Here is a 24,439-nt window from a genome sequence, read left to right on the forward strand (position 1 = left end):
CCTCAGGCTCCCAACATGGAGCCTGCTTCTCCCACTGCCTCTGCCTGTGTCTGTGCCTCTGTCTCTCTTTCTCTCTCTCTATCATGAATAAGTAAATAAATAAATCTTTAAAAAAAATGAGAGAGACACAGGCAGAGGTTGAGGCAGGCTCCCTGTAGGGAGCCTGATGCGAGACTGGATCCCTGGATCCCAGGATCACACCCTGAGCCAAAGGCAGATGCTCAACTGCTGAGCCACCCAGGGGTCCCTCATGTCAAGTTTAGACGCTGCTCCTTTAGAAGATGCCTTCCCTGGGGAGGTTTCCCTGGGATGGCTTATCCTTCCAGCTCATTCCCTTCGTTGACATGGAAATGCAGGTCTATATTTGCTTACTGGCTGCGTCTCTGGCTGAGTTGGAAGCTTTCGGTTCCATCAAGCAGAAAATCCAGCTCCACTGGCTTAAGCAGTCAGTCGTCCCGTGGTAGGACTGGATTTGGGCTCAGTGGTCTTCTCAAGGACTTGGGTTCTCCCCAACTCCCTGCCCTGACACCCTCGAGGTCGGCTTTGTCCTCAGGGTGCTCAGCAGGATGGATGCGGCAACGCCAGCATCACCGTGGACCCCACGCCACAGAGGCAGAGTTGTCCCCTTGTCGGGCCGTAGTTAACTATAGCTGTGTGCAAGGCCTCACGCATCCTAGCAGTGTAAAGCAATATTTATGATCTCCCAGCTGCCAAGGGTTGGAAACCCAGGAGCAGCTTAGCTCCTTGGTGCCGTGGGGGATCTCTCGTGGGGTTATGGCCCAGCTGTTGGCTGGGGCCGTGGTCATCCCAAGGCCTGAGGCCGGAGAAGCTGCTCCCAGGCTTGTTCGTGTGGTTGTTGGCGGGGGGATTCAGGCCCCTTGGCGTGCGGGCTCCTCAGGCTGTTTGCAGTAGAGCAGCTGCTTCCTCCACAGAGGGGGAGGGCCCAAGAATGAGAGGGCCCCCAAAACAGAAGCGGCGGCGTCTTCAAGGACCTGACCTCACCTGTGTGACGCCATCGCGGCTGCTGTGTCCTGTGGGCCGCTCGGCCCAGCCCTGGGCCAACACGGGCAGGGGCCACACAGGGTGTGAACGAGGAGGTGAGAAGGTGGGGGGACACTGGGAGGCCCTCATGGTTTTCAAAATTGAGGATGCCTCTCGGAGAAGCCCAAAAGGCTTCTCTTTATAGGTTCTGGTCGCAGTCGGGCCACGTGCCTGTACCTAAACGAGCCACTCATGAGGGGTTTGGGGCCATCATCTTCGCCTCGTGACAATCACGATGCACCCCTGGGCTTGGGAGCCACCTCGGCCGCAGCACGAAGGTTGGGGGGTGGGCATGGGGGGGGGGATCCGGGAGGAAGACGGCCGCCTAAACGAAATCATCTGTTTGGGCGAAGGGGGGATGGATGTTGAGGAAGCCACTCGGTGTCTCGGACACCCGTCCGCTCCACTGTGAAGTCCCCGAGAACGGAGGCGGCGTCTTTCCCTGCTTCTGTAGCCCACTGGCTGCCAGCAGACTTGTGAAGTCAATGAATTCATGACGAGGTGGAGACCACAGCGGGAGCCTAGGACTCGCACCGGGTCGGGGTAGGCTCCCGAAGGCCTTAGGATGCAGGGGCCACCTGCCCCCGCCCACCACCGGCCCCAAGGATACATCGGACCGGACCAGCAGAGTTATCCTCACTTTATTTCTGGAGACATTTGATCAGACGCAGTAACACTGATTCTAGGCGAGGGCAGGGGGCGTGGGTACCCCGAAAGCAACCAGTCTCCTGTGGCCCAAGGTGCCCCCCACCCCCGGACCTGGGTGCCCCCTCAGTTACAGTTAAATAGAGAGAGGAAGATCACCCCAGGGAGTCTCGGGAGGGTCTGCCTCCTGCACCCGCCCCCTCCACGCAGAGGGGTCTGAGCACGAGCTATTTACAGTATTCACATCCACTGTACCCCACCAAACCAAGGCAGATACTACAGGCGCCCCCCCCCCCCCCCGAGGGAGGAGGCCAGAGAGGCTGTGAGTGTATGTGTGTGTGGGGAGCGGGGTGGCCGCGCGCGTGAGCACACGAATGCACTGAGGGGCGGGGTCTGGCTCCGGCCCAAGAGACGTCAGTCTATAAGGTGCAGAGTAAAAATAACAAGAGGACCCACCCCCGGGGGCCCAGGCCACTTCCGGCTTTGATCCGTCTCTTTCTCTTCCAGGCATCCTGGTGGATGATGCAGAGGAGCCCTCATAGCTGCGCCTGGATCCAAGGCCACCGCTTAAAGGACTTCTGCGGGGGAGAAGCAGGAGGGGAACGGTTAAGGCAAATGACGCCTCCAAGCCCTGGTGTCTGGGGGTCTTCAGGGCAGAGCGCGACAGGGGCTCAGGCACAGCTGGGAGAAAGGGCAGGGCTGTGGGGTCGGGGAAGGCTGCTGGGAGGGAGGACTGTGGGTCAGGGACTCGGGGACTCCTACCTGTGACCTGTGGGGGTTGCACCACAGCTTTCTTGAGGAAGGCCTCTGCCTCTGCGAAGGGCAGGAGTGCCTCTGGCGTTCGGCCCAGACTCTTGTCCCCAGAGGGCCCCTTAGGGGAGAAGCCATTCTCCTGGTGTGCAGGGAGAGGCTGCAGGCCATTCACCAGGGACCCTGGCGGCTCCTTGCTGGGCAGGCTGTGGATGCAGGGCCAAGACTCAGGCCCCTCCCGGCCCAGGGCCACCCGGCACCCCAGCCCACAGCTCCAGTGTCCTGCCTCCCTGCTCAGGGCCCCGGCATCGGTGGCTGGTACCTCCACTGAGGCTCCTGGGCGGCCGGGTCCTCTTTCTGCACTGCCTCCTTCTGTAGCCCCAAGGGCCGAACCTCCCTGGCTTTCACAGGGTCTGTCACCCGAAAGGAAGGGCCATCAGTTAGGGGCTGGGGAGAGGAGGGAGTCTGAGGGCGGGCGGCAAAGGGGACAGAGACGAGGGGAGCAGGGCCTTCACCTGGGCCGAAGTTGTTGGCTTTCGTTGTCTCCTTTCTGTCCGGCTTCTGTTTGAATTGGAAGAGTCGTCAGACTCCAGGGCTACCTGCGCCCCACCCCATTGGGATGCGGCCTCCTCCTCTCTCCCAGGCTCCCCCCTTTCCTTCACCCCCCACCCCCCACTGCCGACACCATGTTTGGGGGATCCCGACCTTGGTTTCAGCAGCCTCTGACTTGCGAGTCCTCTTCATGATCTCCTCCAGGCGCTGTTGGGGGGCCCGTCAGTTAGGCTCCCGGCCTGACCCAGTTCTGAACCTCCTGCCTGCCCGACCTCCAGGGCCCTTCCCGCCCCACCAGTCCTTTCCGGGCCAGGAGCCAGGACGCCCCCCACCTCCGTCCTGCCTGCCCTTCCCCAGCCCCAGGCAGGGCCCAGCCACCCCCCTCACCCCCTCGTGCCCCCATACCCGTGGCGGATGAGCCCCAGGCCGGGCACAGCCTCTCCCACACCCACGTAGCACCGCCCTGCACACCTTTTTGCGCTCCTGCCGCTCCTGCTCCTCCCGCTGGAAGTGCTTTTCCCGCTCCAGGCGCTGCCTCTCCGCTTCCTCCCGGGACCGAGCTTCGGCCTCTTCTTTCTGCCCGAGACCCCCATGAGCTCAGAGCGACCCCAGAGAGCTCGGGGCGGCTGGACTCCAGCCTTTGCTCCGGGCCGGACCCACAGCCCTCCACCGGGAGGCGTCCCCCGCGATGCGCCCCCAGCCCTCCACCGGGAGGCGTCCCCTGCGAAGCGCCCCCAGCCCTCCACCAGGAGGTACCCCCACGCGATGCGCACCCCCAGCCCTCCACCAGGAGGTGCCCCCCCACCTGCCCCCCTAGCCCCCCGGGGGGCACCTGCTTCTGCAGCCGCTCCTGCTCCTCTTGCTCTGCCTGCGCCTTCTCGCGGGCCTCCTGCTCCTCCCGCCGCCGGGCCTCCGCCTCCCTCTCGGCCCGAGCCTCGGCCTCCCGCGCCAGCTGCTCCTCTCGCAAGCGCCTGGGGGACACGGGCACAGGACGCTTGCTGGGGGCTCGGGCGCGCTCCCCCCGGGGCTGTCCCCCACCTCCTCGCCCCGGGCGCTCACTTGTCCCGCTCCGCTTGCAGCCTCCGCTCCTGCTCCTCGCGCTCACGCTGCTCCCGGGCTTGGCGCCGCTTCTCGGCCAGGAGCCGAGTGGCCTCCTCTCGGTCGGTGGTGCCTGCCATGGGCTTGCTGGGAGTCGTGGGGGGCGCAGGGGCTGGGGGCGAGGTCAGGACCGCAGTGTCTGTGGGGGACCCATGCCCAGGAGTCAGCGTCACCTCCACGATCAGGCCCCTGTGCTCTGGGACCTCGGGATGACCCGCCCGCGCCTCTGTCGCCCACTGGGCCTGCCGGGCGGCCCCCTTCCCGGCTCCCCACCCCAGGTCCCCAGGCACCTCTAGGCCCAAAGCTCCCCCCACCCAGGCCAAGTTGGCTTCTCTGGCCCTGCCCACCTGCAGGGATGGCCGTGGGCTGCTCCTTCTGGGGCTGAGCGGGCGTGGGCGAGGGCACTGGCGAGGGTGCTGGCGAGGCCGGGGCTGCTGGCTCCTTCTCCTCACTGCTCTTGCTCTTGCTCTGGTTCTTGTCCACCACGCCTGGGGCACTGAGGCTCTCCTTGGCCTCGTCCTTCCTCCGCACCCGCCCCTTGGGTGACACAGTGGTGCCCCGAGGAGATGGCGGTTTGGGGGGTAGAGCGTGGCCAGGCCCTGGGCTGGGGCAGGGAGAGGCAGGCCTGTGCCAGGACGTGGAGGGAGAGGATGGCCGGGCCTTGGCTTTGGGACTGAGAGAAAAGGAAAAGCTGGGCTTGGACCACAGCATCTGAGCGTGTCATTCCTTTGGGAGAGTATCCCCCTCCCCGCGGCCTAGCTCGGCACCCCCCACCTTGTAGGCTCTGTTTCCTTTTAGAGCACAAAGCCCAGCTTGGAATCACACGTCATTTAGGAATCTTTGATTGACGTCTGTCTCACCAAGAGTTGGTAAGAGTAGTAAGAGCAAGAACTTAGGTCCCTTCATTCTTTCAGCAGGTATTTGGTGGGCACTTCCCAGACGCCAGGCACTGATCTACATACTAGGTAGGGTACTTCGGCCGTCAAAACACTCAGAAAAAAAATATCTGTCCTCCAGGAACTTTCACTTTCATTCTAGGGGCGGGTGCCCAACAGGTACTGGTGACTGGATGGACGGACCCATGAACGAGCGGCCTGGGGACCCTGGGGACCCACCTGAGCTCGGCGGCGTTGCCCACGGACAGGCGTGGGCGCGGAGAGGCGGGCAGTGACTGGCGCTTCTTGAGGCTGCGCTCCCGGGCCAGGGCACTCTTCTCCTTCTCATTTTCCCGCTCCTTGTCCTTCTTCTCCTTTTTCTGCACCTGGCAGGGCGGGAAGGAGAGCGGGTGCGGAGGTTATGGGCTGTGCACCCCGCGGCCCCCTGCCCCAGCTGCACACCCACTCACCGGGGAGGCCTCAGGCCGGCGGCGGGCCACGGCGGGGCTGCCCCCCGCGCTGGGCTTGCGGCGCTCCCCACGCTCCCCGGTGGGGCCACAGCGGTGCGCGCTTCGGGGGGCGCTGCTCGGCGGCGTCAGGGGGCTGGCGGAGGCCGAGCGCGGGCACACGGGCACGGCTGCAGAGGGATGAGTGCGGTCGGGGTGCGGCCCGCGAGCGAGGCTGGCCCCTGTCCCGCCCCGCGTGGGGGCTCTCCCAGGGCCGCTGCCCCTACCCTGGTCCCGGCCGTTGCGGGGCAGCGTGACCGCACTACGACTCCGTGCCAGGAAGGAGAGGGTGGGTGTCATCAGCCGGTCCACGATGCTGCTCTCCCACGCGCTCAGCTGCAGGCTGCGATCTAGGGGGACAAGGCCACAGCAGGTTAGAGCGGGTGGGGGGGGCCGTGGCCAACAGGCAAAAGCCTGGAGGGACAGCCGGGTTCCATGCGTGCCAAGCCCCGAGAGGCGTCCCCAGGACCCTTACCCCATCAGGTGGGGCCGCCTTGGTCTGCCCCGGGGCCTGACCTCCCCTGAGACGCAGGCAAGGAGACGCTTCCCAGGGCAATGCCCCGCAAGGCCGCAGGGCCCCCTCTGCCACGTTCCCTAGGTGACAGCCCCTGTCCGCTCTGCATCCCAGCACAGAGCCCTGGTCCCTTCGCTGCCAGAGGGCTGGCCTGGGGAAGCACGACCCCATGGCTGGGGACAAGGAGGGTCCCTGTGCTCCTGACTGAGGGGTGTCCCATGCCAGACACAGGCTGCGAGGGGGCCTGGCAGGCCTGGGCCACCCTGCTCTGTCCCCTCAGCTGCTGGGTTATTTTTAAGCCTCAGTCAGGTGGAGTTGGTACAGCAGCTGATTTGGTTGCTAGGCAACAGAACAACCAAATAAAAGCCGGAGAAACTTATAAATAACTCCTACCACGGCCCCTTCACATGTGAGCACCAGGGCACGGTGGGAGCACAGGGGCCGTGCCACGCCGGTTGGCCGCAACTCTGGAGCCAGTGAAGGCCCCTGCCAGGGCTCTGAAGGCACAGAGGGTGGGGGTGTTCGGGCCCCCCAGGGTGGTGCCGGAATAAGGGCCCCCCTCTGCACACACAGCACCCAGGCTAGTCCAGGACTCAGGGGCGAGGCCACCTGCCTCAGGCTGGCCGAAGCCAGCTGACTGTGGTTGATGAGGCTGCCTGCCTGTCCCACTCTCCACCCCTACCCCTGACCCCACTCCCGCCCCCACCTCCACCTGCTGTTGAGGCCCCAGCCAGGCTTCCTTTCTGTCTGCTGGGAAACTGCCCTTTGTCTCTGTTCTCTTCCCCTGCAGGGGACCCCTCTGTCCTCAGGGTCCAGACCCATACGCCGCCCCGCCGGCTCCTCTGAGGGGCACAGAGCGCTGGGTGGGGAGAGTGGGGATGGAGACCTGGTGTAGGAGAGGCTCCTGGGACCTGCCTGGGGCTCTTGCTGAGCTCTGGAGGAGGCTTGGGGGAGTGGGGCCACAAGGGGCTCTGGAGGGAGGAGGGCTGGGCCTTCTCTTACTTCTACTGGGGGAGTTCCAGAGCGTGGCAGAGGACTTTGAGAGCCGCTTGTTGATTATAGAGTCCACGTGTTTAGGCAGGTTTACTGCCGACACGGAGCACCTGCTCCCACCTGGAGGGGAAAAGACACGGCATTAGGGCCGGGCCGGACAGAAGCCAGTGGGGGGGGCACTGAGGCCTTCCATTCAGGATGCTCCGAGGGCAGGGCGGGAGAGGGAGGAGTGGGCAGGCTAGGAAGGGGAGGAGGAGGCCGTCTTGGCTCTGGGGCAGGGGTGGGGAGGGGGAGGAGAGGTGACCCGAGACAGCCTGGATTGGGGGAGCTGATGGAGCAAGAACAGAGGAACGGGATGGAGCAGAACTAGAGAAACGTTCACCTTCCTGGCCAGGAAGCCATTCCCTGGGGCTGGGCGCTGCAACCCCTCCCCGCCCACCCCCCAGCCACCCAGGGTTGGCACTTGCTGGCACTGCCCCACCAAGGTGCTATGGCTATGACATCCACGTCCTGGGACGAATGCAGAGACATTCCCAAACAGAAGAACCCACAGCCATAGTCACTCACACAGATCCACACGTTCCTAGGGGCACACGAAGGCAAAGACATGCAGGCACGGGCACAGGGAGTAAAAGGTACACTTCCACATGCACACGTGTGAGCAGACATGCGCAGACACAGAAACAAACACTGACAGCTTATGTGCCAGACCCAGATGCACACAGGCACAAGCACATCGAGGCAACTTCATTGTGATACTCGTAACAGCTAACGTTTGTTGGATGCTTACCATGTACCAGGCACTGTGCTGGGCACTACACACATGTTACCTCACTTGATCCTCCCAAACATCTACCTACAACCTCGGAGGCAAGTAGCATAGTTATCCCCATTTTACAGATGAAGAGAGTGACATCGAGATGTTAGAGGTCACACCACAAGTGCCAGAGCCGGGATGCTAGCCCCGTTCTGAATTGGGAGCCCGCGCGGAGGCAAACACGCACAGAGTAAGACGCACAGCGCACGGGTCCACGAGCACACGCACCAGGAGCACAGCCGGAAATACTGAGCTTTGCCATCACAGAAAGACATCCACACACAATGGTGCATGCATGCCGGCCAAGAATCACACCCAAATCCTGATGGCCCTACATGAACAAAACTCAGAGACACAAATCCGCCTCCCCAGACACGGACGCAAGGGGGTGACAGTTTTCTTAAGTACCCAGTGTCTGTGGGGCATTAAAGCATTCTTTACTGTGTCCTCAACCAGTAGTCACAACAGGGACAGGTCAGCCTAATTTAAAATGACAGAGGTAGGACACCTGGGTGGCCAGAGGTTTGGCACCTGCCTTCGGCCCAGGGCATGATCCTGGAGTCCCAGATCGAGTCCCACATTGGGCTCCCCGCATGGAGCCTGCTTCTCCCTCTGCCTGTGTCTCTGCCTCTCTCTCTGGGTCTCTCATGAATAAATAAATAAAATCTTTAAAATAAAACGACAGAGGTTTGAAGAGCAAACCAAATGAAGAGGATTCACCTCTGACTTGATTGACAGCAGAAGCCCTTGGAAGGGACAGCTTGGTTTACGAGCCCGTTCCAGAAGACACAGGTCGTACGAAGCCAGGCATACACCTGCTGGCAGCTCCTGGCATGAAGCTGCCCCCGCCCAGCGCCACTCCCCGGGCGCCAGCCTCGCCCACCCGCCCACCAGGCCCTCCTGCCCACTCACTGGTCTTACGTCCGGGGGAGCCGTGGTGCAGGGCTCCTGCCCAGGACCAGCGCTGCTGCCGGATTTCGGCCCACGTCTTCTTCACTGACCGCTGGATGGCGGCTTCATAGCGCTCCTGGGGGAGAGGTCTGGGCTCAGAATCACTCACCATACCTGCAACCATACCTGCGAGAAGGGGCCCTTTTCTCTCCTGTGACAATGCCGCCACACCCAAGAAGTTGTCCCTGACTCACTGCAGGTAACCAAGGTTACTGGATCCCCGCTATGATTAAAGACCAGCTTGTTCTTGGGGGAGCTTTGCACTGTTCTTGAGTCATTTCCTGGATGTCTGAGCTGTTCCTCTGAGGATGAGGTGGGACTTTCCCTTCCCTGCCTGGGGCTCCGAGGCGGGGCCTGTCCCCCTGGCCCTGAGGGTCCTGACCTTGGGACTAGGTTTTCCTTGCAGCCTAAGCACCCCACCCCCACCCCCACCCCCCTACTGGGCCAGGCCACTTTTTCCTCCCTTTCCTCCCCAGGGCTCAAGCTGGGGCTCAGCACACTCACACAGACCCGCATACACGCAGACACACACCCAGATCCGCATACTGACAGCGCACGGTTACAGGTGCCCGCCCCCTGCACGCACAGCACCAGGCGTGTCTGCAGCAGCACAGATGCCCACATTGCCCACTCAGATGCATCTGCAGGTGTGAGCGCACATATTGCCGGGTAGATGCCACAGCGGCGTGGACCCAGACGTGCGCACCCACGGAGCCGGGGTCCACGTGTGTGCGCGCACCGGTCTGCAGACCTGTGCGCCCCAAGTTAGAAACGGGGCGGCGCGCACCTTGTTCTTCTCCAGCTTCTGCCGCTGTCGCTCCTCCAGGGCCGCCCGGCGCTGCTCTGCCTTAAGCCTCTGCTCCTCCAGCCGCCGCCGGCGCTCCTGCAGCTGCTTCTCCCGCAGCGCCTTGGCCTTCTCCTCCTTCTCCAGCCACACAGCTTTCTTGGCCGCTGTGGGAAGGAGCCCCGGGGGGTGTGAGCGGCTCCGCAGCAGCCAGGCCAAGCGCATCTCCCCGGAGGAGGTGGCCTTCCCTGTGATCCTGGCTTCAGGGGGGTCTTTCCTCTGCCTGCTTGGTGGTGGTGATGGGGGTGCTGATGGGGGGGCGGTGCCTCGGCTCCCAGACTCCCTGCCTCAAACCTTAGGGCTTCCGGCAGACAGGGTCAGGCCTCAGGAGGAGGCTTTCCCTGATGGAAGGTCTGTTTCTCCCCTCCAGGCCTCTCATGGCCTCTGGGTGCTAAAGGAGAAATGGGTTCTTCGGGGCCAGATCCCTGTCTGACTTTGGAGCGGATTTTCACGTACTGTGCTTAAGAGCATGGGACTGAGGGTGAGCTGAGGCTCCTGGGTCTGACCTCAGGTAGTCCACTGGCTGCGTGTGGCTTAGGAAGGTAATTTCATCTCTCTGAGCCCTTGTGTACCCGTCCTCAGAAGGGGAGCAAGAGAATTCAATGAGATGATGTGTGTATGGCTCCCAGCACAGGGCTCGTAATTAAGTGTTCAGAAGTGTGAGTGCTGTGGAAGAAGGACTGATGGTGAGGGTGGGGGGGCTGATGACGCGTGCCCAGCACTCACCCAGGTACTTGGCTCGTTCTTCTCGCCGCTCCTTTGCCAGCTTGTGTCTCTCTCCTGCTTTCTTTACATCTTAAGTCAAGAGAATGAGAACAGACTTAGGTCGGAGGCTCCCCCCTTGAAAAGGGAGTCAGCCTCAGGGCCCTCCCCCAGGCCTCATCCCCATCCCTCTTCCCATCTCCTCCTGGGCACCAGGAGACTCCCTCCGGTGGCATCATCCAGGGCTGGAAGGCTGAGCCAAGGAGTGTGGCCCAGGTCTAGGGACATCATATGTACCTTGCTTGGTGGGAGGGCTGTCTGACGCTTGCATCACTGTCGGGGCTGGTTGGCTGCTCCTTCGGGGAGGCCTGGCATCCCGTGGGCCTGTGGCTGGTGGGGTGGGTCCCCTGATCTTCCCTTCTGAGAAAGGGGACTCTTCCTGCTGGGAGGCTGATCCAGGCCCAACGGGCCTTGGGGGGCTCTCTGGTTCCAGCGGGAGCTGCTTAGAACTAGAGGCATTCTTCATGGCTGGAGGGGTGTCTGGGGGAGTGTCAGGGACCAGGGCTGACATCGGAGGTGGTGGTGGCGGCGGCGGGGAGGGGTCCCCTTCTGGAGAAGGTCTGGGCTCTGGGGGGGTCCTGGCTGCCACCGCTGGAAGAGCAACACAAGAGAGGAGACAGAGTCAGAGAGCGTAGCCGTGTTGTCAGTTCAACACGCTCTGTCCCTCATCCCGCTGACCCATCCCTTCATCCACACAGCGTGGGTACTGAGCTCCTGTGTGCCGGGCTCTGTTCCAGAGACTAATGATACCACGGTGAGAAAACAGCCACGGTCCCTGCGTCTGTGGAGCCTACCTTCTGGCAGGTGGACAGACAAACAGCTAGGCAGCCACAGCGTAGGATGGATCCTACGTCTGGGGGTAACAGAGCGGAGGTGGTCAGCCCACGTTTGGGGGGCTTCCTGGAGAAGTAATCAAGCTGGGAGCCAGAGGGGGAGCTGGAGTTGACAGAGCAGAGGAGGATGGGGTTCTGGCAAAAAAAGAAGAGCATCGGGGATCCCTGGGGGGCTCAGGGGTTTAGCGCCTGCCTCCCGCCCAGGGCATGACCCTGGAGACCCGGGATCGAGTCCCACGTCAGGTTCCCTGCTTCTCCCTCTGCTTGTGTCTCTGCCTTTCTCTCTCTCTCTGTGTCACTCATGAATAAATAAATAAAATCTTGAAGAAGAAGAAGAAAAGAAGAAGAAGAAAAAAGAAAGAAGAAAGAAGAAAGAAGAAGAGCATCTGCAAAGGGGCAGAAGGGAGCAGGGTGTATTAGAAACCGTGGGCTGTTGGCAGCACTGACGAGTGCCCGAGTGAGCGGTAATGGCTGGTTTCCATGCCTGCCTCCCCCAGCCTTTCTGCTCGACACCAGGTCACAGTGCCCAGCTCAAGGCCCGGAACACAGAGGCAGCCAGTGCTGGGCACGGGGGACTGGCCGGGAGGAAGGACACGAGCACGGGCCCAGCAATGCCGTGCTAACTCCCCGGTGGGGTGGGCAGCCAGTGGCTTTCACTCTGTGATCCTTCTTCCTTTCCCAAACACCCACAGATTTCTTCTATTAAGACAATAATATTTCACGGGGTGCCCAGGTGGCTCAGCAGTTGAGCCTCTGCCTTCAGCTCAGGCCGTGACCCTGGGGTCCTGGGATCAAGTCCCCCATCAGGCTCCCCGCAGGGAGCCTGCTTCTCCCTCTGCCTGTCTCTCTGCCTCTCTCGGTGTCTCTCATGAACAAATAAAATCTTAAAAAAAAAAAATCGTATTTCGAGAGCTCTGTAGAAGACAACAAAGTGCCAAGTAAGGAGACCACACGGCTGGGCATGGCGCTGTCTATGCACACACGTGGCACATGTGTGGGGAGCCGAAAGCCAGGCTTTGGCGTCAACTGGATGAAGGCCCAGTTCTGATTTTACCACCCCAACGTGGGGCATGGAAGGCACGCCTCCCCAGCACTGCACCTCCCCATGGTGAAGCCACTCAACCTTTTTTTTTTTTTTTTAATTTTTATTTATTTATGATAGTCACAGAGAGAGAGAGAGGCAGAGACACAGGCAGAGGGAGAAGCAGGCCCCATGCACCGGGAGCCCGAGGTGGGAATCGATCCCGGGTCTCCAGGATCGCGCCCTGGGCCAAAGGCAGGCGCCAAACCGCTGCGCCACCCAGGGATCCCCCCTTTTTTTTTTTAAGTCTCAGTTTTCCCTTCTGTAAAATGGGGATGATGAGCCCAAGCTGGTGGGGGTGTCAGAGAAGTACTGGCAGGATTCGCATGCCAGCGCACAACACTCCCCCGCCTGAGGGTCCTCTAAAGCCCTGCATGTTGAGTCCTGGTCCCGTCGTCTGCTGCTACTGGGTGCCACCGGGACGATGGGGACACTGCCACTGCACCCAGGTTTAGGGAGCAGGACCAGGACCGCAGCAAGGTGACTCTAAGGAAGCATTTTTCGCTTTCACGGGATGTCTCCACCGGACCAAGTCCTCTCCTCTGGGATATCTGCCCCCCCCAGGAGGTGGCAAAGTCCCCAGCCCTGTGGGTGACAGCGTGTGTGTAGGGAGAGGACAGTCCAAGGAGCCAGGCTTGGGACTCTGCACACCTTTTTTGGGGAGACAGGTGTCCTGGGGCTGAATATGGACTCTGAAGGCAAACTATCTGAATGTGAATTCAGGCTTCCCTGTTACCTGTGTGACCCTGGGCTGCTTACAGACCGTCTCTGTGCCACAGCCCCCTGCCATGGGAGAGGGACAGTACCCATCTCAGACGATTGTGATTCTAGTGATGACAACAGCCCTTAACAGTTATAGGTTCCTCAAGAGCTTCCTATATTCAAAGCATTTCACAATATTTGTCTTTGCCCCCACTGACAATAATTATGAAGGAGGCACTACAAATATCCTTTTTAGGGATGCCTGGGTGGCTCGGTCAGTCCAGTGTCTGCTTTCGGCTCAGGTCATGATCCCGGGGTCCTGGAATCGAGCCCCACGTCAGGGTCCCTGCTCAGCAGGGAGCCTGCTTCTCCCTCTCTGTCTGCCCCCTCCTCCCCTTTGCACTCTCTCCCCTGCACTCTCTCCCCGCCCCCAAATAAATATACAGAATCTTTTAAATAAATAAGTAACTTAATAAACAGCTTTTTTTCAAGATGGGAAAAGAAGAGCAATTTGAGGTCACTCAGCTGGTAACTGAAGGAGCCTGGACTTGAACCCAGCGTCTGTCACCAGAGCCCGTGCTCTTCCCAGTTGCAGCTTCCTGCCTCTGTTTAAGGCAGTATGAAGTAATATGTGTTATGCAATGAAATCTGAGGCTCACGGTTTTTCCCTCATTCCCTCCCTTGCAGCTTCCTGGGCTCCAGGCAAGAGCCCCAGCTGAGGCCCCGTCTCCCCGAGGCCCGTCCAAGTCAGCCAGTAGCCCACCCTGCTTTCCCCGCACAGGCCACAGAAGGCTGCCTGGCCACTACCAGTCTACTTCCCAGACACCTGAAAACTCTGTCCCACCTCCAGTGGGCAACATAAGCAGCAGCAATCCTTTAGTGAGTGTTTACTGTATACCTGGAACGGAGCTAGGCCTTTGTGTCCTCATCCTGCACCCTCATATGAGCTCTGGGAGGCAGAGATTCTGATCCCCACTATACAGATGAGACAGTCAAAGCTCACCCAGGTGATTTGCCCAGGGGCATAGAACTAACATGTGGCAGAGGCAGGATTTGAACCTGGACTGTCTGGGGCCAAAAAGCTTAGGTGTGTGCGCACCAAGCTCGAAGGCTGAGGGTGAGGCCTGTTTATTGTCGTCCTCCTAGCACCTGTGCGTGCTGCGGGTGTTGCAAGGAAAACTGGTAGGCGGCTATTTGTCTGCACCTAGGTAAATCACACCCATCGGGCAAGACAGCGAATCTCCAAGTAGGTCCCGGCTAGCTGCGTGTGCAGCTTGGGAGGAGGAAGAGGGATCAGGCCTGGAAGGCTCTAGGCCTCAGATCAGACAGGCCCGAGGGGAAAACAGCAGCTCTGATCTGGGACCTTGGGCCAGCCCTGAGCCTGCGTGAGCTTCAGTTTCCTTCCCGGGTGGTTGGCACCAGGGGCGAGTAGGTACATCATCTCTGACACCTGGCAGGGGCTCAGGAGGCGGCGCCGGCCCAGGGGAATCTGTCCACTTCTCCGGATCTTTGCTCTAAGAGCCCACTTGGGTCAGGCTCTCATTCCCGCTGCTCCATGACACTGCTCTTCTCAAGGTCACCAATGGACATGGCTCACTCAGCCACTGTCTCTCCGTCCTTGTCGCCCTAAGCCAGGGACTGCATTTGACACGGCTGATCCTCAGATGCTCCCCAAACACTTTTGCTCTTGGCTGTGGAGACAACACACTTCTCCTGGTGCTCCTTCTACCTTGCTGCCTGTGACTGCTCAGGCTTCTTTGCTGATCCCTCTCTAATTGCCCAACCTCTTAGCGCCAGGTGCCCCAGGCTCAGTGGAGGACCTCATCTCTCCTGTCTGCATGCACTCCCTTGGTGACCTCATCCAGACTCATGGCTCTAAATACCATTGCTCTGCTGATGACAACCAAGCTTGTATCTCCAGCCCAAACCTCTCCCTTGAGTTCCAGTTTCGCTCATGCAACTCCCTATTTGACACCCCTGCGTGTCCTACAGACACCCCAAATTGAACACAACCCAAGCGGGGCTCCTAATCTTCTCCCTGAACCCCGCTCCTCCCCCAATTTTTCCCCATCTCAGTCAACGCCAACCCCCAACTCCCGGTTTCTCGGGCCAAAAAACTTGGGAGTTGTTTTAGAATCTTTTCTTATCTCACATCCCACATCTAATCTCTCAGTAAATCTTTTTGGCTCCATGTGCAAAGTACATTCTGAATCTAATCACTTCTCACCATCTCCACTTCTGTCCTCTTGGTTCAGCCACTCTCATCCCTTAGAAAGACTCCTTGCTGGGGCACCTGACCTGGCTGGCTCAGTCGGTGGAGCGTGCTCTTGATCTCGGGGTTGCGAGTTCGAGCCCCACATGGGGTGAAGAGGTTACTTAGAAAATAAAATCTTGGGGACGCCTGGGTGGCTCAGCAGTTGGGCATCTGCCTTTGGCTCAGGGCGTGACCCCGGGTCAGGGGATGGAGTCCCACATCGGGCTCCCTTCAAGGAGCCGGCTTCTCCCTCTGTGTCTTTGCCTCTCTCTGTGTTTCTTATGAATAAATAAATAAAATCTTTAAAAAAATCTTTTTTGGGGAGCACCAAAGGCATCACCCAGGTGCCCCAAAAAATAAAATCTTAAAAAAAAAAAGACTGCCAGCTGCCATTTTTTGTTCCCTTTTCATCTTTTCTCAATGCAGCAGCTGAGTGATTCTGTTTAAAAATAAGTTAGATCGGGATCCCTGGGTGGCGCAGCGCTTTAGCGCCTGCCTTTGGCCCAGGGCGCGATCCTGGAGACCCGGGATCGAATCCCACGTTGGGCGCATGGAGCCTGCTTCTCCCTCTGCCTATGTCTCTGCCTCTCTCTCTCTCTCTCTCTATGACTATCATAAAAAAAAAAATATATATATATATATATATATGTAAAAGTTAGATCGGGGATCCCTGGATGGCTCAGTGGTTTAGTGCTTGCCTTCAGCCCAGGGGATGGTCCTGGAGTCCTAGGATCAAGTCCCACATCAGGATCCCTGCAAGGAGCCTGCTTCTCTCTCTGCTTGTGTCTCTGCCTCTCTCTGTGTGTCTCTCATGAATAAATAAATAAAATCTTTAAAAAAAAAAAAAAGATCCAGTCACTCTCTTGACAAAACCCTCTGAAGAAGCCCCATCTCTTGGGAAGGAAAAACCAAAGCCCTGAGGACCTTCAGGACCCCCACCACCGTTGCCCCTGCTGCCTTCAGACCATCATCTCTTGGGCCTCATCTCCCCCCCACCAACCCCCATCTGCTCAGTCTCTTCTAGGCGCCTTCCAGGTTCCCTCTGCCAGACTCCTCCGCCCCCATTACCTCCTCAAGGTCCTTACTCCAAATGTCACCTCTCACTTATGCCTTCCATGACTCTATTCAAAATTACAAACTGCAGTGGAAGTCTCCCTCCCCTTTCCAGGTGTATGTTTTCTATTTTGTGAACACTGTTTTGACACTGCCTCCCACCTCTAGGAGATGGTCTCCGCAGGGCACACGTGTGTCTGTTCTGTGAACTGTTCTAAGGCCAACAGGCAGCACATAGGTGCTCCACCACTATCTGCCAAATGAGTAAGTCAATGAGCTCCGCCTTGGCTGATATCACAGCAGCATCTCTCCTGCCTGGATGACTACAAAGTCTCCCCACTGCTCTCCCTGCACCCCTTCCCGCTTCGATCCTCATGCAGCAGCCAGAGTAAGTGTTTGCAGGTGCAGATCTGATCCTGGTGCTCTTGAAACCTCTCAGTGGCTTCTCATTGCTCTAAAAACAAAATTCTTGAAGTCTAACAAGTCTGGCATAGTCTGAAGTCCCCGTCCCCATCTCCTGCACCTCTTGAGTCTCCTTTCCACGCCCCCCACTTGATTTCTGCACTGACCTTTGAATTCCAATAACCACTCACATTCCCTCCTGCCACGGGGCTTTTGCACATGTTCTTTCTACTCCTGTCTTAGTTAAGCCCCATTTGGCCTTCAGATCTTCACTCGGACATCATTTTCCCCAGGGAAGCCTTCCCTGGCCTCTTTGATCAGGATAGATTCTTGCAGGATTCCTGGGCGGCTCAACAGTTGAGCACCCACCTTGGGCCCAGGGTGTGATACTGGAGTCCCGGGATCGAGTCTCCCGTCGGGCTCCCTGCATGGAGCCTGCTTCTCCCTCTGCCTGTGTCTCAATCTTTCTGTGTCTCTCATGAATAAATAAATAAAATCGTTTTTTAAAAAAAGTATAAATTTCTTCATTACATACAGTCAGGGCTTCGTGTGCCTCTTACTTGGAACACCGTTGACTGTCACAATATTCAACCTTCTCGTGTGCTTCTCTTTGTTGAGCCTCCCCTTAGCCCGAGACGAAGCACTACAAGGGCTGGGCCAGGCCTGCTTTGCTCACCACCACGTCACCAGCTGCTACCGCAGTGCCAGGTATGCAGAGACAGTCATGAGATGCTGTTGAATGAGAATAAAGTCCTGCACTAGTAGAACGCCACCCTCGTCTATAGCAGTGCAGAGAGAAGATTTTTTTTTTAATCTAATGAAGAGTAAATCCATATAATTTATGAAAGGGATAAATACTTGAAGGGAAGCAACACAACTCCATTTCAATCGGATTTGGGCAGCTTTCCTGGGCGAAGGTGCTCAGATGGAAGTTAAAAATAATAACGAATGTTTGACTCCAGCGGGTCAATGAGAAAGACTTCTCGAGAAGCAAACAGGACATTTGGAGCTCTTCCTTTGACCTGGTGGACTGTTGACCCTAAAGACAAATATTTTCCTCAGAAGTATGCCAACGCTGATGAAACGCCACTGGGACCGTGCCGCCCAGAACAATCTGCAGTAGGCCAAATCAACTACGTGGTTAGTCACTGATCTGCTATGGTTAGACCGATTTCGGACTATTCCTGTTTTCACTCATCGAACGTGATCCTTATGCCGCTGCCTTTTATTTTCGGTCTGTGCCAAACGGTGAGGTTTTAACCGCTGTTTTGTTTTATTTTGCTGATATGGACCAGAAGTATTTGCTAAGAACTGGATAAGAGACGGATAGTTTGTATTTCTTTCTTGGCACCAAAAGGATTCCCCGGGCAAAGGCTGCAGAAGCGGATCGCAGGGGGCAGTGAGGCTTGTCTTCTTCTCAGGAGCCCCCCAGGGACTGTACCCCGGGGGTTTGCGGGAAGATCCGGGCCAAGTCCCCCATGAGGACCTGTCACATGTCTCAGGGTGCTCACTCCCCAGCTCCACCCTCTGGGTGCTGGCAGTCCCTTCCTCTGGTCCCCCCCCCCCGCCCCCCGCTTCCATACCAACAACTGCTGCTGGCCCAAACAGTCCTCTCACAACACTGATAACACAGTCTGGCTTTTCTGTTTGCCTCTGGCCCGTGTCCCTGCCAGCATGAGAGCTCAGGGACAGAGGAGACTGGGTCTCACTTCTCATCACAGCCCCGGGGCTTATACAGGACCTGCCGGCACAGAGTGGGAATGCTGGGTCTGTTTAAGGAACACGCAGGTGGCTAAATGCAGGACCGGGTGGGAGGCCCCTGGGGAACCACATACCAACACATCGTCAAACCCCAAAGCCTGGCCTCCCTAACCCTAAAGGTCCTGTTCATAACCCTGCGCCTGTCTGCCAGCTGCTAAACGCAGGGAAGGAAACAAGGTAACTTATTAAAGACCTACCCATACGCCCAGCACTCTTGCTCATCTCATCTCATTAGGACAGCCCTAAAAGGAAAGCTCTATGGATGGCCCCTGTTTCACAAGTGGGAAGACTTACTCAGACATGTTAAGTCAACATCAGAGGTAGGATTTGAACCCAAGGCTATCTGATGACAAGAGCCTTATGTCACACTGTTTTTGGTAGGCGTCCCATCACCCCTCCTCCAGGCTCCCGCCTGTTCCCTGAAGAAGGAAGTGACTTGGTGGCTCCCTCAGGGAGGTGTCCCCCAAGATGGTGAAGGGTGCAGGTGGGGCAGGCAGGCACTGAGCTCAGAGGGCAGGAATGCAGGAAAGGCAGGCTCCTGCCCAGGCTGGCCACCAGGAGGCAGGAAGTGAGGCACCTGGGCAGGGGCTGGTGGGAGGGTGGTGAGCGGCCCTCCTCCAGGGGGGCCGAGCCAAGGAGGACCGGGGAGAGCCAGCGGAGGGGGGCATACAGACAGCACCCCGGGGTGGGCAGCCTGAGGAAGCAGAGGCCGAGGCATGGGAGAGGAAACAGGACGGAGATGAGCCCTCGGGCTCTCACAGCAGCTCGTCGGGGGTCGGCGCTGGGCCCGGCAAGTGAAGACGACGGGGCCGAGGGAGGGCAGGGACACGGGGACGGTGCACAGGTGCACACCACGGACAGAGGCACTCGGACGGTGCGGGCAGAGCCTGAAGGACGGTGAGAGGCCAGGCACATCTTTCCTCCCTCTCTCCCTCCCTCCCTCCCTCCCTCCCTCTCTCCTATATACACAGAAGTCAGACCTCGTGGGGTTTGGAACTCCATACGCACACGCACACGCGGGGCCAGGCACCTGTTGCGAGGCGCGGGCGAAGCCTCAGCGCCCCCCCCCCACTGAGACGTCCCCAGTGGGCTGTACAGCCTCCTCCAGGAGGCCCCACGGGCACCCCTTCCCCTGGGCCCAGGAAAGTCCAGTTCACGGGGCACAGCCAGTGCGCCGTCAGGCCCAGCTCCACGCCACAGAGCCATCGGCCCCTGTCACCTTCACCCCAGCCCCAGGAGGCAGACGTTGTCGCCCCGTTTGAAGACACAGATTCAGAGAGATTGAGACACTTGCTTAAGTGGCACAGCCACGAGCAGCGACGCCGGGGTTTGGGCCTGCGGCAGCCTGCCAGTCTGTCCCTGTGCTGTCACCCAAAGGGGGTGGCCTCGTGGGCTTCCCTGCCAGGCGGATGGAGACGGAGGGGGAGGGATGCGCCCCGGGCTGGGACACAGGCGACCCTTAGGGGGCAGCACTTCCCGGCCCGAGGGGAGCCAGCGGGCTCTGAGAGGCAGTGACCTGGGAGGGGGCAGGGGCTCGGGCCCCCTAAGGACCTGGGCCACAGGCCCCTGGCGGCCAGGCCGCGCCTCCGCGGGCCGTAAGCCGGGACCAGGACTCACTGCACATCTGAAGGAGCTCCCGTCTGGGTTGGTGGCCATTGTTCCCAGCCTCCAATCAGGAGCACCCACTTCCTGTTATTTTAGGCGGCAGGAAATGACCCCATCCCGCAGCCCAGGCCCCGCCACGGGTCCTCCCTCAGCCCCACGCTAGGCCCAGGATGCTCGGACTGTCACCACCGCCTGGGGCCAGGGCCTCCTTCTGGTCTGACCCACTCAGACTCCAACCCGACAAGATGCACGGGGGACCCGCGCTCTGCTGTCTGCTAGAGAAGGATCACAGGGTCCCTAAGACCGAGCTACGTAGAGAAGAAGGGAAGCAGATCAGACTTTACCACCCGCTGGCTCAGAGTGGTTTGGTGCGGAGGCTTTAGAGTCAGATGAACCTGGGTTCAAATCCTACATCTGCCAATTCCTGGCTGCATGACTTCAGGCCAAGGCCTTCCCTCTCTGATCCTCATCTCTAAAATGAGGATGATATTAGGCCCTATTCAGGGACTGTTTTGAGAACCAGATGAGACCATGCACATGACCTGCTAAGCATCATGCCTGCACGGAGAAGGCCCTTGATAAATAGGAGTGGGAGATAAGTTAGACTCATCCCTGGTGAGAGGCCACATCTCCTCTTACAAGCGAGGAGTGCTGATGGAGGCAGCAGCACCATGCTCTCTACCCCCTACCATGCTCTCTGCTCCCCTCGGGGCAGAGCTGCAGCTGAGAGGTGGTGGAGGAGACGCTGAAGCCTGTGCCCGGGGTGCCAGGCGGTGCTACCACAGCCAACAAAGCTGCATTATCTGGGCCCTGGCTCCTTGGCTCCCTCACTCGTCCCAGGGCCCAGTGGGGACCCTGGGACGCAGCTCCCTGCTGCTGGTGGCCTAACTTCCAGCCTTGGTTAGGCCTGAGACCTGCCCTGGCCCCCCTCAAGTGCCAACACTCTGGTCCTGGGCCCTGTTTTCAGCTCATTCCCCCTCCCTCAGCCCTGCCCCACCAACAGCTGATGCCATCCTGAAGGGCAGGGGGAGTAAACTGGCCTGGTGCCCCTTCCTCCTCGTTTGCATATGCATGACTGCACATTAGGAGCTCATTAGAGGCTCATTACTGGGCCCACGGGCCCAAGGAGGGACAGAGCTGTCAGTGGGGGGCACCAGAGGGGCTGGCTGCTGTATGTAGAGACATAGCCCATTGTGCCAGTCTTGCCAACTTCTAGTCATCCTTTTAGGTTCACTTCAAACGCCTCCTCCTCTGTGAAGCCTTCCACAAGCAGAGCCCATTATGCCTGTAGGGTTTCCCTGCCCTGAACACCTCTGCTTCCCTCATCCGGCCAGGAGTGCTCAGAGGGGAGCGACTCCGTCTGATTAACTTCTCTGCCATCTGCATACCAGCACTGAGCTGGGACATGGCAGGCATCAGTATGGGGTGCTGGATGACTATCTGCACTCACCTCCGCAGCCCCACCTCAAGCACAGGGTCCCCTCCGTTCCTCAGACACACCTCGGTTCACTTGTGTCCAGAACTCCCCTCCCCTGGCTCTCTGTCCCCTATTTACCTCCTGAAATCCTAATTAGTCACACCTCCTACTCAGGCCTCCAAAGGAATTAAAAACAGTAACAACAACAACAAAAAAAAACAAATAGAGTTTATTGACCACAGACTGTGCCGGGCCTAGGCTAAGCCTTTCATGTATTCATCTAATTTCATGATCCCAATATCTCCATGAAATCATCGCTAGCATTATTCTCATTTTATAGATGGGAAAATTTAAGACTCAGGTTAAGCAACTTACCTAAGGTCACACAGTAGTAGGTTATGTTTGATTCCAGAGTCTACATTCTTAAGCAAGCTGGCTCCCAACTCCTGTCCTCACCTCCCCCATATTTTGTACCTCCCTGTTGGCACCAGTTCTGATGAGCCTAACCACAATAATGGTAATGACACTGTATTGCGGGCGTCTGTGTGCCAGGTTCCTTTAGGTATCATCTCTAACCCTCACATTAACCTTACGGGGTTCGATAACACGACCTCCATTTTCCAGGGGCATAAACTGTGGCTGGAGGAGGAAGTCACTTGCTCCAGTCCACACCTGTCCCCCACTCCATGTTGCCTCCTGGAAATGCTCAGGGTGCAAAGGGGACTCAAGCATGGCAGGGATTGTGCCATGAGCACTCGGTGTCTCAGCCCCACACTCAAACTCGACAGGATACCTGCAGTGGGCACCACCTTTAGTCCCCGGAAGCCCTTGGCTTGTAGGAAGCCCCTGTCCCGTTCCCCTTCGCTCTGTGTAGGCATCAGCCATCAGCCTGATCTAGGCTCTCATGTAACTTCATCTGGGCCCTGTGTATAGAAGAGTCTTCCCAACCCCAGACCCTGTAGGCAGTTGTCCCCTCGGGCCCCTCAGTACAGCCAAGCAGGCCCCCATGCCCTCACGTGCAGTCAGGCATCCCACCCAAGGGCCTTAATTATAAACCAGACACTCATTTGGGCCCATTCAGGCCCTGATGCATGTGCCAGTGCATGCGCCCCTCAGACGCAGAGGGCCAATAAGCAGATGAAATGGACCCAGTCTAGCACTCCGTGGGTGTCCCCTCTCAGGCTCTGCGGAGTCCAGACTGACCTGACCCCAGTGCCAGTGCTCCAGTACAGCCTACAAACCTCCCCACCCACGACAGTCTGAAGCTCCCCGCCACCCACCACCTGCGAACTTCAGCTCCCACACCCACGGGTCCCCAGGAAGCGCCCACGCTGGCATGGGGAGGAGCCCACCCACAGCCAAGCAGCTCCACCTTGTCTTGGGCTCTCCGCACCCACAGACACTGTTTCGTGCTGAGCCCACGCCGCAGGGGTCAGGGAGGCGGCAGGGATTAGGCTCTGGGACTCTATGGAGGTGTGAGGTTGGGGCCGCCTCCCCCCTGAGTCAGTGGGAACAGAACTTGGGTCCTCAGCAATCATGTTCTTCGTCCCTTCCAGGAAGAAAGAGAAAGAGAAATCCCTCCCTCCAACAGCAGGCCCAACCAGAAACCTGTCCCCACCCCCTCATCAGCTGCTCCCAGATCCGAATGGGATTTGCAGAAGTGCTGGGCACTGGTGGTTGGTGGGGTGAGGGGAGGGGAGGGGAGCTCTGATGGTCTGGGGCCTGGAGCCTGTGTAGGGGGGCGGCGGTAGGCATCCCAAGCTTCAGGCCCGAGAATGATGTGGCAGGTCCAGGGAGCGCGGCCTTGAGCCTGCACCTCATTCTGCGGGGTCTCGGGGTCTCGGGCCTGGAGAGGCTGGGGGGGAGCGTGGCCGTATAGGCACGTTTGCTTCTGGCCCCTTCCTCCCCAAATCGGGCTGGGGGGGGTGTGGGGCAGGCCGGGCTGCGGAGGCGGCGGCCCACTCCCCAGCTCCCCGGCTCCCCGGCTCCCGCCCTCGCCCCGAACAATGCCGCCTCCCCCTCCCCCTCGTCTTTATCCGGCGGGTTCCTTGGCAGCCGCCGCTAGAGACCTCCCCCTGCCCTGCCCTGCCCTGCCCTCCCCTCCCCTCCGCTCCCCTCCCGGCCGGCCCGCCGCCGCAACAGGCCCTTTGCGCGGCAGCTGGGGAGCCGCGGTGGGGGCGAGGTCGCGGCCGGGGCGTGGGGGGCGCCGGGGCTCAGGCTCCAGGGCTCGGGGCCCCCCACGAGCGCGTGCACGCGGGAGTCGCCGCTGCCCCCAGCGCTGGGGAGGGGCGCGGAGACGGCCCGGCCCAACCCGAGGGGCTCCCGGGGCCTGGGGCGGAGCGGAAAGGGGGCGCGCGCGGGCGGGGGTGCGGGGAGCCCGCCGGGCGCCGGCCGTGGGGGAGGGGCAGCTGTCAGGGGATGCGTCGGGGGCCGGAGCCGCGGCCGCTGCAGCCTTTATTTTTAAACTTGCAAGCGGTCAGCGGGCGCGGGCGCGGCGGGGGGGTCCCCTCTCCGCCCCGGGCCCCGCGCCCCGCGCCCCGCGCCCGCCCCTCCCCTCCCCGCCGCGCCGCGCCGCGCCGGCTCCGCGCATACCTGGGGGTGCGCCGGCACGCGGCTCCGCAGGTGGGCCGCTCTCCATGGCTGCGGCGCGCGGGGCCGGGGGCTCAGCGGCGGCGGCGGCGGCGGCCGGCGGCCAGGACGCGGGTCCCGCGGCGCATCACGGCCGGCCCCGCCCGGCGGGCAACTCTCGGAGGCCGGGGCGCCCCGGGAAGGGCGGCGCGGAGAGACCGGCCGCCCGCTGTGCTCGGCCTCGGCCTCGGCGGCGATCGCGCTCCCTGCCCGGCGCCGGCCCCGTCGCGGCCGCGGCCCAGCCCTATTGTACCGCCGGGGCTGGGCCTGGCCTCCCCGCCGGCGCGTACCAAGTGCGGACGCGGGGAGGGCCGCCCCCGCCGCCGTCGGGCCCGGGCCGCCCCGCCCGCCCGCC

The 24,439-nt window shown here is 59.9% G+C and overlaps 1 protein-coding gene across 7 annotated transcripts; it reads right to left on the bottom strand.

The window, feature by feature from the left end:
• Positions 1-1,666: 1,666 nt before the first annotated feature.
• Positions 1,667-24,322, bottom strand: MAP7D1 (MAP7 domain containing 1). Of its 7 annotated transcripts, none has more exons than XM_072771942.1 (18): positions 24,049-24,322; positions 10,586-10,939; positions 10,313-10,381; positions 9,530-9,693; positions 8,713-8,818; positions 6,984-7,094; positions 5,695-5,817; positions 5,432-5,598; positions 5,202-5,347; positions 4,434-4,759; positions 4,048-4,225; positions 3,821-3,959; positions 3,460-3,564; positions 3,142-3,195; positions 2,952-2,997; positions 2,759-2,849; positions 2,449-2,642; positions 1,667-2,264 (listed from the first exon to the last, which is right to left on the bottom strand). In XM_072771942.1, the coding sequence occupies exons 1-18, from the start codon at positions 24,092-24,094 to the stop codon at positions 2,254-2,256; spliced, it is 2,430 nt and encodes an 809-aa protein (XP_072628043.1). In that variant the 5' UTR covers positions 24,095-24,322; the 3' UTR covers positions 1,667-2,253. The 7 variants fall into 7 exon arrangements, with proteins under 7 accessions (XP_072628043.1, XP_072628042.1, XP_072628047.1 ...); XM_072771941.1 differs by having other exon boundaries at positions 8,704-8,818; XM_072771946.1 differs by lacking the exon at positions 6,984-7,094.
• Positions 24,323-24,439: the final 117 nt, after the last annotated feature.

Source organism: Canis lupus, chromosome 13, assembly GCF_048164855.1.
Source record: "Canis lupus baileyi chromosome 13, mCanLup2.hap1, whole genome shotgun sequence".
In the NCBI taxonomy this organism is placed as follows: domain Eukaryota; kingdom Metazoa; phylum Chordata; class Mammalia; order Carnivora; family Canidae; genus Canis; species Canis lupus.

Coding starts and splice junctions, on each gene's coding strand:
- MAP7D1 (XM_072771939.1), bottom strand. CDS start 24,094: ATGGAGAGCGGCCCACCTGCGGAGCCGCGTGCCGGCGCACCCCCAG. Junction 2,998..3,141: donor CAGAGGCTGCTGAAACCAAG/GTCGGGATCCCC, acceptor CAATTCAAACAG/AAGCCGGACAGAAAGGAGAC. Junction 2,643..2,758: donor GCCCAGGAGCCTCAGTGGAG/GTACCAGCCACC, acceptor CTGCATCCACAG/CCTGCCCAGCAAGGAGCCGC.